General features: G+C 43.7%; 1 protein-coding gene across 2 annotated transcripts in view; it reads right to left on the bottom strand.

Annotated features, from left to right (window-relative positions):
- Positions 1-14,863, bottom strand: part of ATL2 (atlastin GTPase 2) — a 69,662-nt gene that overhangs the window by 15,944 nt on the left and 38,855 nt on the right. For both annotated transcript variants that reach the window (XM_075862913.1, XM_075862914.1), the window contains exons 2-5: positions 4,821-5,074; positions 2,413-2,547; positions 1,369-1,473; positions 1,226-1,276 (exon numbers count right to left, since the gene is read on the bottom strand). In XM_075862913.1, coding sequence (XP_075719028.1) covers positions 1,226-1,276; positions 1,369-1,473; positions 2,413-2,547; positions 4,821-5,074 — 545 coding nt within the window. The remainder of the gene's footprint in view (positions 1-1,225; positions 1,277-1,368; positions 1,474-2,412; positions 2,548-4,820; positions 5,075-14,863) is intronic.

Genomic DNA, 14,863 nt, shown 5'->3' with positions numbered 1-14,863 from the left:
AAAGAGGCTGTGGCGCTCTTACAAGTGCAGCGGCCCATTTATACGGCGGATAGGCGGGGCTGCCGAGAGTCGGACATCCACTGATCTAATATTGATGGCCCATCCTAAGAATAGGCAATCAATTTTTAAATCCCGGATAACTCATATTAGGCTGTAATATATATTAAGCCTTATGAACACAGTAGTGCAGAGCGCATTATATGGACCTATATTGTTCTCCTTGTACCGCCTTTACCTGCGACACTGCATTGCTTCTAGGTTAATACACATACCATGATTTTTCCTCAAATCTGAGAAAAACAATACATGGTCTCTGTATAAAATCAGAGGAACATGGAGGTAAGGAATAGGCCCATAGCAGGCAATGGGTGCTATATTCAGGATCGATATGACACATTATGGCCATGTGTATGAGAGATTATTAGGTTGATTGACATTGGGAATGAACTGATTAACCGTAAGAAAATATCCAGCATTGCCAAGAGCAACCATAAACCTAAGACATTAATTTAAATAATTTTTTTGGGCAGATCTAGTAAGATTCATAGGGGGTTTCAATGCATTATTATTTTTTTCCCCCTACAGAAACTACTTCAAAATAAATGAAGGTACTTACATGCATCCCAATTCAGCCCTGCTGTGTAAAATGCAGCTTCCAATGTACTACCGCAAACAAAGTAAACTAATTACATAAGACATGGCCTCGTGGTCTCCAGTGCATCTACACCTGCCTCTACATCGCAGCGCACGGAGCTAGGGATAATGCCGAGACGTGATGAATTCCTGTGACCATATGGACGACGCATCACGTTATTCTTCACATTACACAGCTGCGAGAGCGGGCGTTAACAGAGCTGTGGCGTGAGTCGTGACACGGTATGTATAGGCAAGTTCTTAAAAACAAAAGAACCACCCTCTGATCTTTAAAATAAAAGTATTCAAAGGGTGCAAAAAGGGTGCAAAAAAGGCAATGTATTATGAAGATTCTAATTGTCCTTTAAATTTACCAATTGCTTTTTGGTCATGGATATTGACGGTGGTTTTAAATCTGCATTTATGTACTCCGGTATTTTTTTTTAACCTTTCCCTTGTTGATTGTTTATACTGAAGTAATTGAACGTAAAATCCTTATTGTAAGTTTTTGAAAAATGAATACAAATTCTAATTGAAAAAAAGGCAATGTAGTCGCCTGTGAAGAAAAGGAGCGCTCATGCTGTATATTTACCTGTAAATGCTGAAGATCATCTTCTTGAATGTTCTGTGACAAATTATAAACCTAACAACAAGCAGAGCACCTCCGTTATTAGTATATTCCCATATAAACCACGAGGAAGACTGCAGTAATAAATAGAGAAACGCACTAGGTACCTGGACAGAGCTGGTCATTGTGCTCAAGGCAAAAACCGTTGCACAATCTTTAATAGTTGACTGACTGTCAAAGGCTCCCTGAGTGTCCATGAGAATTACCGCAATCTAGTAAGAGGAAGAGAAGAGTGGGAAAGTAAATCCACATCACAAAGGCTGCATGAGTGTGAAGACATTAGTGAATTCGTATTGCTAATGTAACAAAGTCACTGAAGATTGTGGTAAGAGTAAAACCAATTCCTCCCAAACTATCAGCTAAATTCGAAGCTAGTCCCGCTGTCCATCCACTATGTGGCAGCACAACATGAACCTTCAGCTGCAGCAATCCTATATAAACATCTGTGTTCTTAATGCGACTCCGCAGCGGCCAAGTGGAGTTCCTATTACTTGTTTGCAAAGGAAAACGGTAAATAAACAAAGCCAGTAAAGCAGGACACATGGTGTCCAAAATAAGCCGACTGCCTCAGTGTTGGTTTCGAATAGTCTGTGTGCTGATGAGTAATGCGAAGTACCGAACCAAAGCCAGATTTCAGAATTACCCACAAATTCCTTTAATCCAGCAACAACGGAACCTGAAAGAAGCCCAATTATCAAATGGATAATAAAAAGTACATGAAAAATTCTTCTAAGCTCACACATCCCTTCTGCCCAATAGAATTCTATGATCCATCTTTTTTTCATTGAATAACTTGCTACTAAAATAATGCGCAGTGCACAGATGGACATTTCTAGAAAGAAGTAGGAAGAAACTTTCTTCCCTTTATAAGCCTGAAGTTGGGTCCTCCTAACCTAAAACGTCACATTACGGTGGTCACTGTAATAGTACGGCCTATAAACATTGCCCACATGAAAATGACATTTACTGCAATTTGGCAGCAGAGGAAGAATTGAACAGTCAGTAATATATTAGCATTTCCTGTCTCTATGGGCAGAAAACAATTACTGGTAGAAGGAGGGCGGATATCTTGTGCCACCCTCTCCTTCCTGCAATCTGATAACAGGAGTGGGGGAAACCACAAAAATACAAAAGGCAGCATGTCGAGATACCTTTGTTCCGTCAGGTTTTTCAACAACAAAAACATCACTCCAAATCTGGATACCGGTGGTCTCTCGCTCACATCCTCCCCGCCACGTGAAACCAGTTAATGGCTCATAACGTCCACCAATCCAACTTGTGTAGTTCTGGAAATCAGGAAAGAAAAGCCATCTATAAACAGTTATAGATTCAGGTTTGTACTGCATTGTAATAGTTGGATTCACTGGTGAATAGAGAAATTTGTGCGGAAATGAACGTAGAATTTTTTTTAAACAAACTTCACTACTACTAAGAGGACTTGGGACGCTTAAAGAGGCTCTGTCACGACATTATAAGAGCTCTATCTCCTACATAAGGAGATCGGCGCTATAATGTAGGTGACAGTAATGCTTTTTATTTAAAAAAAACGATATTTTAAACCACTTTATGGGCGATTTTTAGCTTTATGCTAATGAGTTTCTTAATGCCCAAGTGGGCGTTTTACTTTAGACCAACTGGGTTTTGTACAGAGGAGTGTATGACGCTGACCAATCAGTGACCAATCAGCGTCACGCACTTCTCTCCATTTACACTGCACTAGCGATATAGTTATATCGCTATGTGCAGCCACTTACACAAACACTAACATTACTGCAGTGTTCTGATAATGAATATACATCACTACCAGCCTGGACGTGATGTTTATTCAGAATCCTGACACTTCGGAATCATTTCTGTGAGATTCCAGCAAGGCAAGCGTAATCTCGTTTGAAATGACAGGTTACATCGTAATCTCGCGAGATTACGATTGCCTTGCTGGAATTTCACAGAAAAGATTCAGAAGTGGTCAGGATTCTGAATAAACATCACGTCCAGGCTGGTAGTGATGTATATTCATTATCAGGACACTGCAGTAATGTTAGTGTATGTAGCTGCACATAACGATAGAACTATATCGGTAGTGCAGTGTAAATGAATGGAGAGAATTGCATGACGCTGATTGGTCAGCGTCATACACTCCTCTGTACAACGCCCACTTGGTCTAAAGTAAAACACACCCACTTGGGCATTAAGAAACTCATTAGCATAAATCTAAAAATCGCTCATAGTGGTTTAAAATAGATCGTTTTTCTAAATAAAAAGCATTACTGTCTCCTACATTATAGCGCCGATCTCCTTATATAGGAGATCGGGCACTTATAATGTGGTGACAGTGTCTCTTTAAGGCCCTTTACACAGGACAGTTATCGGGCAAACGCTCGTTCCCAATAATTTCCCTGTGTAAACAGGGCAGCGATCAGCCGATGAATGAGCGTTTGCTCGTTCATCAGCTGATCGTATAGTTTTAAAAAAGTAAAATATAATTGTCGACAGCACATCTGTGTAAACAGGGAGACATGGTGCCGACATGATAACGCATGGGGACGAGTGATCGGAGCAATGAATGCTCGTCCCCATACTAGCTCCTTATGAAAGGAGCAAAACAACCACCAATCGATGATCAGCGCGCATTCACCTGGCTCAGGATGGGCCTTGTAAGAGGACCTTACGTGAATGGCAAAATGAATGATAATCAATGTGAGGCAGCTAAATTGGTGGGGTGAGGTCCGATCACTGGCCCCCACACTGATCACAAGTAAAATTGACAACAAAGGATGGGAGGAGGAGCGTAGTTAGAGCAGACGCACTGCTCCCTACATGACACGTTAAGAAAGTTAGAGGGGTTTTACCATTAAACATTATCGTTTCCGATACCGCTAAATAAAGCTTAGATTTTCATAGAAATTCTTAATCCAGCCGCAAACTAATTTTCGGGTACGGCTCCTGCATTTAAGTGGATAGTACGTGACCGGACTGTAAATGCTGCGTCCTGATGCTGTTACAATCGCACTGAACACCGTGCTTTGTGCTCTCCCCTCCACTTAGTGCGCATGCTTGGCTTCACATTCATTTCTGTGTTTCAATCAAGTCAATGAAACTTCTAGAAGTCTATCGACGCGGCCTAGCATGCGCCGTATATAGCAGAGGGTAGATCTGCTTCTACAGGGGAAAACCGAGGCTCTGAGCATGTGCAAATCATGTGCGAGCGTAGCTCAAGAAAGAAAACATTAGCGGTGATCAGAGCAGACTCGGCCATCACATCCATGGAACAAGAGCAGGATAAATTCCTGGAATTAGGCAACCTTCCTGAAAATTGGACATGGGCTCAAGGTTATTTTATACGTCTGAAACGGCAGTATTTCTAAATGAAGTAATTTACAAATTTAGTACAGGCATTTATGTGAATAGAAAAAACCCTATAAGAACAGAGCAGAGCAAGACGCCCTCCATAACTCTACTCATGCTCAAATAGTAATGAAGAAGTGGTGAACTCTATAATACTACTACATCATAACAATTATTTTAATGCGACTACAAGTAACAAAAATGGTTTTTCTACCTGACTGTACATAAACCGAAGCATAAAATCAAGCAAGAAAGATTTCCCTTTACGAAAAGCTCCAGCTACAGACACAATGACTACATTCAGATCCCGTATGTGATCCTGCATCAAAATGCTCTCCAGGGCCTTTTCATCTAGCTCAAAGTTATGGTCGTCTTCATGGGCCAGGACTATTTGGATAGGGTGAGGTTTGTCCACCACCTCCGTATCACTCTCAGAATTAAGCTGGATGTCTTCCACATGATCTTCATCTGCAACAAAAATGAACAAGAGGAAAAGTTAGAACCTCCTAGCAGGTGACTACAGAGAAGGTGATAAGACATTGCTAGTCGCAATAAACAATGATTTCAGATTATTTTTTTTTCTTGTAAGATCTATTCTAAAAAGGATACAATTTGTGAACCTACTAAAGTTAAAAAATGAAATTCAGGGTAGGAAGAAAAATGCAGCAAATTTAACCATAACCCCAGAGTTCGGCGATGTGACGACATACAATAAACCAATTTACAAGCACATGTACCAAAGTAAAAATGACTCACGACTCTGTAGACAAAGCAGCCAGATGTTTATATAGGTGTATAAATAGAATAGCACCCGGACAAGAAAGTAAGCAGACCAAGTTGTGTAGAGTAAACTGACTCCTGTGTTGGAGCCAACGCTCTATGTGAGCCTGGAAACACTATATCCCTAGCATCAGGCTTCAAAAATAGACTGGAAATGCTAGCTGGAAAGAAGAGCCAGGATTAAAGTAATGTGGCTCCTAAGTCATTAGAGGGGGTTCTATAAGGAGACGACAAACATCACACTTTATATTATTCACCCTCCAAGAACATTGATCTCAGGGTCCAAATAAGCCCATAGAAGTCAATGCCCCCCAGCTCTGTGCTCAGGTAACAAGTTATTATTAATAGTGTTCATTATGAAGAACAGGTCCGGTGCTTTTTATTAGTATAGGGTTACTGAAAAAGAATGAAACTCCTTTAGGAAAAACGGAAACGGTGTCAGACCTAGTGCAGGACTGTACTGCCATCTTTGGTGCTCTTTCAAACCCATCATTGAGTCGGGTTCCTCCCCCTTAGGCCCTACAGTGGGCATAACACCATCTGCTTTTCCTGGAGTGTTCCTTTAAGGGCTTTGCTATATTGAAACACATCCTCTTTGGAAATAAACATGCATGTTCACCAATCCAGGATTATGCTAGGGCCTGTTTACATCACCGTTCGGGTTCTGTTCAACCTTTCACTCATTGGACACGATAAACGGAAAGCCGAACGAAAACTATAGCTTCCTTTTTGCATTACCATTAATTTCAATGGTAATGCTTCCACTGCAGTTGGTTTCCGTTCCGTAAAAATGTTTTTTGTTCACAGAAACAATAGCATAGTTGACTACACTATTGTTTCCGTGAAAAAACAAACTTTACGGAACGGAAACCAACTAAAACAGAAGCATTACTATTGAAATTAATGGTAATGCAAAACGGAAGCTATGGTTTCAGTTTGGCTTTCCATTCATAGTTTCCCGACAAAGGTTGAACGGATTCTGAACGTTGATGTGAACAGGCCCTTAGGCCAGGATCCCACACACTGTTTTGATGCAAAGTAGATGCATCAGTCTTTTCTTTATACCTTTCCTTCCTTTTGGATCCACGTCTGTCTTTAGCTAAAAAAAAAATATTTTTCTTTTTAAAAAAAACAGAGCCAAAACTTGCACCAAGAACTGCATCAAAACGGTGTGTGAGGGATCCTGGCCTTAAAGGGATATTTCAACGGATAACATTTCTGAAAAATTCTGATGAATGTAGATAGTTTCAAGTTAGTGTGTAAACTCCGCATAGGTCAGCGGTGCACAGAGTAAAAACTTCAAGTCATTAAAAATGAACTGTGAACCTTTTTATAAGCACCTTCAAAATACACCTTTTGGGGTAACCTAGCGCTTGGTCCATATTCATTGGGCATTCTGCAGATGTCCCAGTGTAAACTATACAGAGAATTTGGGAAGTAAATCTGTTACCGAGCAGTACACGGTGCGATGTTTGTACCTCCTTTTGTAGCTGCAGTGGTGTAAAGATCTGTGCCCATACAGAAGAACACTAGTTCTGCATGGTGCAATTTTTTTGCAACAAAGTTAAAAAAAACATTGTATAAAATCTCAGGATTTTTTTTACAATAAAAAACCATAAACATGCCTCTGAAAATGGATGAGCCCTGCATAAGGCGTAGCGGCACAGTACTATTTCCATCCTTTAGAGAGCAACCATAAATAGAACAGAGTTACGCTGAAGACTTGTGATTCCGCTGGGATATGCAAACAATCAATTTGGTTAGAGAAGAGAAGCAAAGAACAGAGCAAAAAAATAGAGCAAGTTTCCCTACTCATGTATGCGTGAAGCATTATTTTTTTTAAACTCGTTTTATTAAAAGTAACTGTCAGAGTCAAACCATCACATACATCAGTAGAACATTACACATTCAATAGTACATTTGTCAGAAGAATCAATTTATACAAAGGGAATACTCGCAGGTATTCATCATAATAACCCATGGTTCGCAGACCACTCACACATACTACAGGATTCTCAATTCCAACCAACCCGGCTTTTATTACATTACATCATGAGAATAGAAATACTCCCACACTTCAATATTCTATCACCTCGCTCCAATCTTCTTATATTTCCTACCCTGGAGCACCTGGACATGTCATTCTTCCTAGTCTTTTACCCTCTCCCACCCCCCGCTTGTGCCAGATCAGCTGTCAGCCCTTGGACTGTGCAGTGAGTGAGACTCGATGAGCACCAACCATCCCAGATCAAATTAAATTTGGCCGCCTTGCCCCGATGTTTGTACACTATTTTCTCAAATGGAAGCATGTCATTAACCATTTTGCGCCATTGCGCTACTGTCGGGGATCTATCCGCCATCCATCTCATGGCCACCGCCTTTCTTGCCATAAACAGTGTTTCTCTGAGGAAAATCTTCTCATATAATGACCATTGCTCCTCATTTAACAGTCCCAGTAAACATATCTCAGGCCTGCAAGTTATCGTCCTCCCCATCACTGCCATTAATAATGTAACCACCTCCTCCCAAAAGCAACGAATCCGATGACAACCCCACATTAAGTGTATAAAGTCTGCCCTCATCTCTCCACACCTATGACATTGTGAGGACTCCATTCTTCCCATACGATGCAGCTTTACAGGTGTTAAATAACATTGGTGTATGATGTACAGTTGCACTAGTTTATTATTTGCAGCTGGTGAAACCAGCAGATGGGAGCCCTGCGCTTCCCTCCATTCCTCTGCTGTGAGTTGTGGAATTAACGCACGCCACTTATCCTCCACCCCCAGGGGCTCCATTCGCATCTTAGCCTCCATTAGATAAGAATAAATTTGGGAGACAACACCCCTTGTAAACGGCGTGCTCAGCCTCACCACTAGGTCACAACTGGAATGAGTCACGGAGTTCACTGGGAATTGTGCTAATAGAGCATGGTACAGCTGTATGCAGTATAATTCATCCCCTGGCGGTATATTAAATGCCGCCCGAATCTCACTCACCGTCATTACCACCCCTTCTTCCGTTAGCAATTGTGATAGAGCGACTACCTCTCTAGCTGACCAGTAACTCTTCCCTACCAATCCGTGCAAATGGGGAAAGCTCGGATTATCCCATAGCGGGCTCTCCGCCACCACCCCCACATATCCCAGTATATCTTTAGCCTGTTGCCAGACTCGTCTCGCCAGCTTATGTAAGGGTAACAGGGAGCGGTGTCTAAAATCATGCGGCTCCAGTATCGGCCACAGATTTTTCAAACCCAGTACCCGAGCGAGATGATTCTCCGCATTAGTCTCTAGGGGGGGGGAGACCCATGAAATCAAGTATCTGAGCTGCCCCGCCAAATAATATAGAAAAACATCCGGTAACGCAGCCCCAGCCTCGTCTTTAGGTCTTTGTAAAATCGACAGCTTGAGCTTAGATCTCCCCCCCCCCCCACACAAACGGCGCGAACATTGAATTTATTAGTTTAAAGAGCTTTTTAGGCACCAACACATCCATGTGCTCCAACACATACAAGAACTTTGGCATCACTATCATTTTTATTAAATTAACGCGCCCTGCTACTGATAAAGGCAGGCCCTTCCACACCTGTAGTTTGTCCCTTAGATACGTGACCAAGGGTGCTACATTCAACCCATACGATTTAGAGCTATCTCTAGCAATATTAATCCCTAGGTATTTGAACTCTGATCTTACCGGCAGTCCGCCAAACTGGGTACCCCATCCACAATTATCCTGTCTCAATGGCATCAGATACGATTTAGACCAGTTAATTAGTAGCCCTGAGTACCTTCCAAAATCGTTAATGAGGGAAATAGCCCTGGGGAGGGTTGCATTGGGGTTCGCCATGAACAACGCCATATCGTCCGCATATAATCCTATCCGGTCCTCTCTGTCTCCTATTCTAATTCCCATATATGCAGGATCCTTCCTGATGTTAATAGCCAATGGCTCAATGGCCAAAGCGAAGAGAAGTGGTGAAAGTGGGCACCCCTGCCTCGTGCCCCTATGGAGGCCAAAGGAAGGGGACAGGGCCCCATTCACCAACACCTGCGCTCGAGGAGCTTTATACAACAAGGAGACCCATTTAATAAATCTCTCCCCAAACCCAAATCTTCGCAACACTGCCAGCAGATAAGGCCATTCTACCGAGTCAAATGCTTTCGCCGCATCCAGAGATGCCACCGCCCAGTCCTGCTGCTCCTCCCATCCAATCTGCGTCACCACCTGTACCCGCCTAATATTTTCTGAGGTGGACTTGCCAGGTATAAAACCGCACTGGTCTGAATGGATGATCTCTTTTATCACTCTGCATAGTCTACTAGCTAACATCTTAGTCAAGATTTTGTAATCTACTGTCAGCAGCGAAATCGGTCTATATGAACTACATTCTTCCGGCTTTTTGTCTGGTTTTAGCAACACTATTATGGTGGCGTCACACATGGACTCCGGGAGAGCGGAGTTCCCATAGCTGTGTTCAAACAGGGCCAGCAATTGGGGGGCCAGCAGCTCTCCATATTGTAAATATACCTCCAGAGGAATACCATCCGGCCCTGAAGCCTTCCCCTTGGCCAACGAAGCCATTCCTTCCATAATCTCATCTAACGTAAATGGAGCCTCAAGCGATGCCATCCCCTCCGTTGTCAATGTGGGGAACCTCGTTCCATCCAAGTATCTCTCCATCTCCTCCATACTATAATCAACTTTTGATGCATACAGCTGATCATAAAACTGTGTAAATTGCTCGAGAATCTCTCCCGGGGAGGTGTACATCTCATCTCCAGGCCCCGCAATGCCCATCACCGGGGGGGATCTAGAACTGTTCCGTACCATTTGTGCCAGGATTTTACCCGACTGATTGCCCAATTCAAAATGTGATTGTTTGCTAAAAAATAAGCTACGCGATGTCTTATCCCTCAGGATCTGTAAATATTGCCTACCCAGATTCAGCCAAGCATTTCGGTTAACCGGCGTGGGATCCTGAACAAATACCCCTTCCGCCTGTGAACATTGATATGCCATATTCTCCTCCTGCATGGCGGCTGCCCGTTTTACATAGGATATGGAGGATCGGAGACACCCCCTTAAATAGGCCTTAAGAGTATCCCACACCAATGACCGATTCTCCATCTGAGCATGTGCTTCTATAAATATTGATAACTGATCCGGTATGCGATCATTCTGTTGGATGAGCTGAAGCCAAAACGGGTGTATCTTACCCATTCCCCTTCTGCCCACCTGCGGCCTTTTTAATGTCAATAAGATCGGACTATGATCCGAGATCCCCCTCGGTAAATGATCCACTGTTTCTATCTCCAGGAAAACCGCATGTGATCCAAATATATAGTCGATTCTGGACAATGCATTGTACTGCAGGGTGTGACATGTAAATTCTCTAACCCCTTCATGTGTCGCCCTCCATAGGTCTATCCATCCCATTTCTTTTGCCAACATGCTCAACTGAGTGGGTCTACACGGGCCTCTACTCCCATTCCCCTGCAGTCTATCCATATCTGGGTCCATAACCAAGTTGAGGTCCCCCATCATGATCACTCGAACCCCCGGGTAAGCTGCTACAAATCGGATTGCCTCCTGAATTACTGCCAATGAGGCTGGTGGAGGATTATACACCCCCAGAATCACATATGGGCATTCATCCATAACCGCATGTAGAAAAATGTACCGCCCCTCCGGGTCTACATTGGATTGCAGCAATTTCCATCGGAGCTCTGCATGTACTAAGATGGCCACCCCCCTGGAGTGCGAAGTGTGCGAAGCATGACCCGCCCATTGTACCCAGGGCTTATTCAACTGCGCCACAGTGTCCGGTGTCATGTGTGTTTCCTGTAGACACGTTATATGTGGACGTTGTCCCCGAACAGCAGCAAATATCATATGCCTCTTTTCAGCAGACCCCATTCCCCGGACATTCCAGGACATTAACCGTAATCCTGCCATTTCATGTTGTTAACCCTCATTGAAGCCCCATTGTCCTTGATTCTATCAACCAACCCCTGAGTAACAATTATCCCATTCCCGTATGCATTCCCCTCCATGTCTCGTATGTGTGCAATATCAAGGCCTTGTTCTGTAGCTATGTGAGTTGACTCAATATCCTCCATAACATTTCCATAAACAAACATTGCTCAACAGGAGCTAACCTTTGTAGCCTATACTCTAGGGGGTAGTTTCTACGGCTAGCGTGTTTCTGCCGCAAATACACTATCTGTATGAGTGTAGCGCCCCCCCGAGCCAGCATCCCCAGGTACTTATAGACACATTCTTAATACCTGACGTATAATATCAGTCCCCCATATCTTCCAATTAGAACATATACGGATGTTACTATGGGGCTTGAACTGCCAACCTTATAACATGGGCCTCATGCCCCCCATAACAATTTGCAGATAATATAGTACATCATCACATCATTATCTTAGAAGGATACTTTCAGCTGGAACGTCTGTACTATAAGCAATATGGGTTATCCATGAGTTCCATATGTCAGACATAACTTCCATCCTGCACAGCCACAGCACTCATCTTCGGGGAGATTGCCTATGCTTTCTCGTAATCCATTCTTCCGCCTCATTTGGATTCGTAAAAAATATGGCTCTGTCTCCATCCACAACCCGCAATCTAGCCGGATATGCCATCGAATAAGGAATCTGCAAGTCTCGTAGTCGGCGCTTGATAGGGACATAGGATGCCCTCTGTCTCTGCAAATCAGGAGAAAAATCCGGATATATGGACACAGAAGCATTTCCAAATCGAATCCCTCCGGCCTTCCGCGCTTCCATCAGCACCGTATCCCGATCTTTACAGTTCAGCATCCGAGCAAGCAGAGGTCTTGGGGGAGCACCCGGAGGTGGTAATCGTGCCGGGACCCTGTGCGCTCTTTCTACCGCATACGCCAGCGAGAATGGTGCATCCGGAAAGATTTCCTTCAGCCATTTTTCCACAAACTCTCCCGATCTCTGCCCCTCTGCCCTCTCCGGCAGCCCCACAATGCGGAGATTATTACGGCGCGATCTATTTTCCAGATCGTCGGCTTTCTGGCGCCACAAATCCACTTTACGGTGCAGATCCTGTATAGCCGCCGGCATATTAGCAGTGAGATCTTCCAAGGCCGAAATCCTGCCCTCTGTCTCCGTCACTCTTTCCCGCACATTTTGCAGGTCCTGCCTCAATAGGCCCACGTCCACTCTCACCTCATCTATCTTCGCCGTGAGTGTCGTACGTGTCTCAAGGATGGCTGTCAGGAGCTTATCCGATGCCTCCTGCAACGTGAGTCCCGCATCCCGTTCAGAGGGAGCTGATGTGGATGTCCCTGCCATTGCCGCGGCCTGCCCAGCAGAACACTCGCCGGCGCCATCTTGGATTACCACGCGGGCATAGGATTTCAGTTTTTCCGCCGCATTCATCGCTTTAGGTGGGCTCATCTTTTTTTTGGAAGATGTCCTTCCCTTCCGACGTAGCTGGTAAGGAATTTTGGCAACTTTCACGGATTACAGTACCGTCAGGAGGATATAATGCAGGATGCCAGCCCGGAGCTATCGCCACACACGTCCTCTCACATCAGTAGCTGGCCACGCCCCCCCGCGTGAAGCATTATTAACCCAATTTTACCATCATTTACCACCAACAGAGTGCTGGAATTACAGCGACACCCAGACAGCCCCATGAATTGAAAAAATAAATAAATGTGTGTGTGTGTGTGTGTGTGTGTGTGTGTGTGTTGTCGCTGCGATCATAAATAACTCCAACACTAAAGTTGACAGGTTATTTAAGCCATATGGTGAACGCCATATAAACAAAGCAAAAAAAAAAAGCGTATCTTTTTCCAAACCCACACCAGAAAAAAAAAAAAACGTTTTTATATATATATATATATATATATAATTAGTTAATAAATCTCATGTACCACAAATGTTAGTAATAAAAAAAAAGGTAACAAAAATGGTTTAACTATTTTTTTTTTAACTTTTTAAAATACAGCTTCTATGTATCCTGGATACATTGATTCAGTTTTCGGTGCAAGATACAGCTTCTGTCAGGTCAGCAGGGTGACAGCGGGTTCTGTGTGTCCCTGAAACGCAGGATCCATCTGTTAAATCGATAACATCTATGATCATATTATTTTATTAGGGGGGAAAAAAAAAAGTTAAGTGTTCAAAGGCTTACATAGCCTTTAAGGCCAAAATAGGCATGGTCATTAAGGGGTGAAAAATCTTTAAAGTGGTTGTCTCATGAAGACAACCCATAATAAAAATACATACATTACGTAAACACTGCCACGGAGATCATCTGATTGCTACAGGTTCGGCTTCTGACCCCCAGCAACCAGCTGTTCTTGCCAGCTGCAGCCAACTACACATCCGCTGCAGGGGAAATGGAGCATTACATGCCAGCCTTCCAAATGAATGGCAGTCAATGTAACGCAAGTACACCCTGGATCCACCTGGGCGGCCCTCTGTTCTGGCACATAGAGGTGGGCATCTTAAACAGGGTACGTCCGTCTGACAAAAAGAAGTGCATGTCCATTCTTGAGCCGTTTTTCATGGACTATAGAAAAACAGCAGCGAAAAACGAGAGTTGCATAAAAAACGTCTGAAAATCAGGAGCTGTTTTCCAGCTCCGTATTTTCAGAAGTTTTTTTGCCAAGCGCGTGAACATACCGTTATGTTCACTTCTTTGAAAACTGCCTACCCAGCTGCTCCTTACCAACAACTATGTGCTGCCTCACTAGTGATGGTCGCCTCTCCGTTTGAGAAGCACCATATACCATCAAAAGAATCAAACCTTCAGTTAAATTTTGAGCTGACCAATGTGTGTTTCTCATGGAAGAGAGAACAGTACAGGTCGGACTATAAGACGCACTTTATAGCAAGAATACAATTTGCTAAAAAGTGCCTGCGTCTTATAGTCGGCAGTCAAGGGGCCCGGCTATGCCAGAGCCCCCTGACCACTTCCTTAACCCCTTCCCGACGTCATGGAGCGGGCGGTGATGTGAGGAGCCCCTCGTGTTACACGGCAGGTGTCAAATGTGTTTTACAGCTGGCATGCTGCCCTAAAAGCCAGGAACAGCGATCGCGCTGTTCCTGGCCATTTAACTAGTTAAAGGTATTTTCCCATGAGACATTTAGGACATATCCACAGGATATGTCATAAATGTCAGATAGGTGCGGGTCCCACACCTATCTCTAGAATGGGGTGCCCCAAACTCTGTTTTAGCTTTTTGTTCTCACGCTGCCTCCCGGCCCCTCACTGATTATAGTCAGGAGTTACGGAAAGAGCGCCGTTTCCGTAACTCCTATAAAACTGAATAGTAGTTATGGAAACAGCGTAGCTCATATGCTACGCTGCTTCTGTAGCTGCCATTCACTACTTTGGGAGTTATGGAAACAGTCCAGCTCAGCGAAGGAGGCAGCTTGAGCACAAAAATCTAGAACAAGGATTAGGAGAGCCCGTTCTAGA

This window comes from Rhinoderma darwinii, chromosome 4, assembly GCF_050947455.1.
Source record: "Rhinoderma darwinii isolate aRhiDar2 chromosome 4, aRhiDar2.hap1, whole genome shotgun sequence".
In the NCBI taxonomy this organism is placed as follows: Eukaryota; Metazoa; Chordata; class Amphibia; order Anura; family Rhinodermatidae; genus Rhinoderma; species Rhinoderma darwinii.
This window is presented reverse-complemented; position numbering and strand designations above follow the sequence as displayed.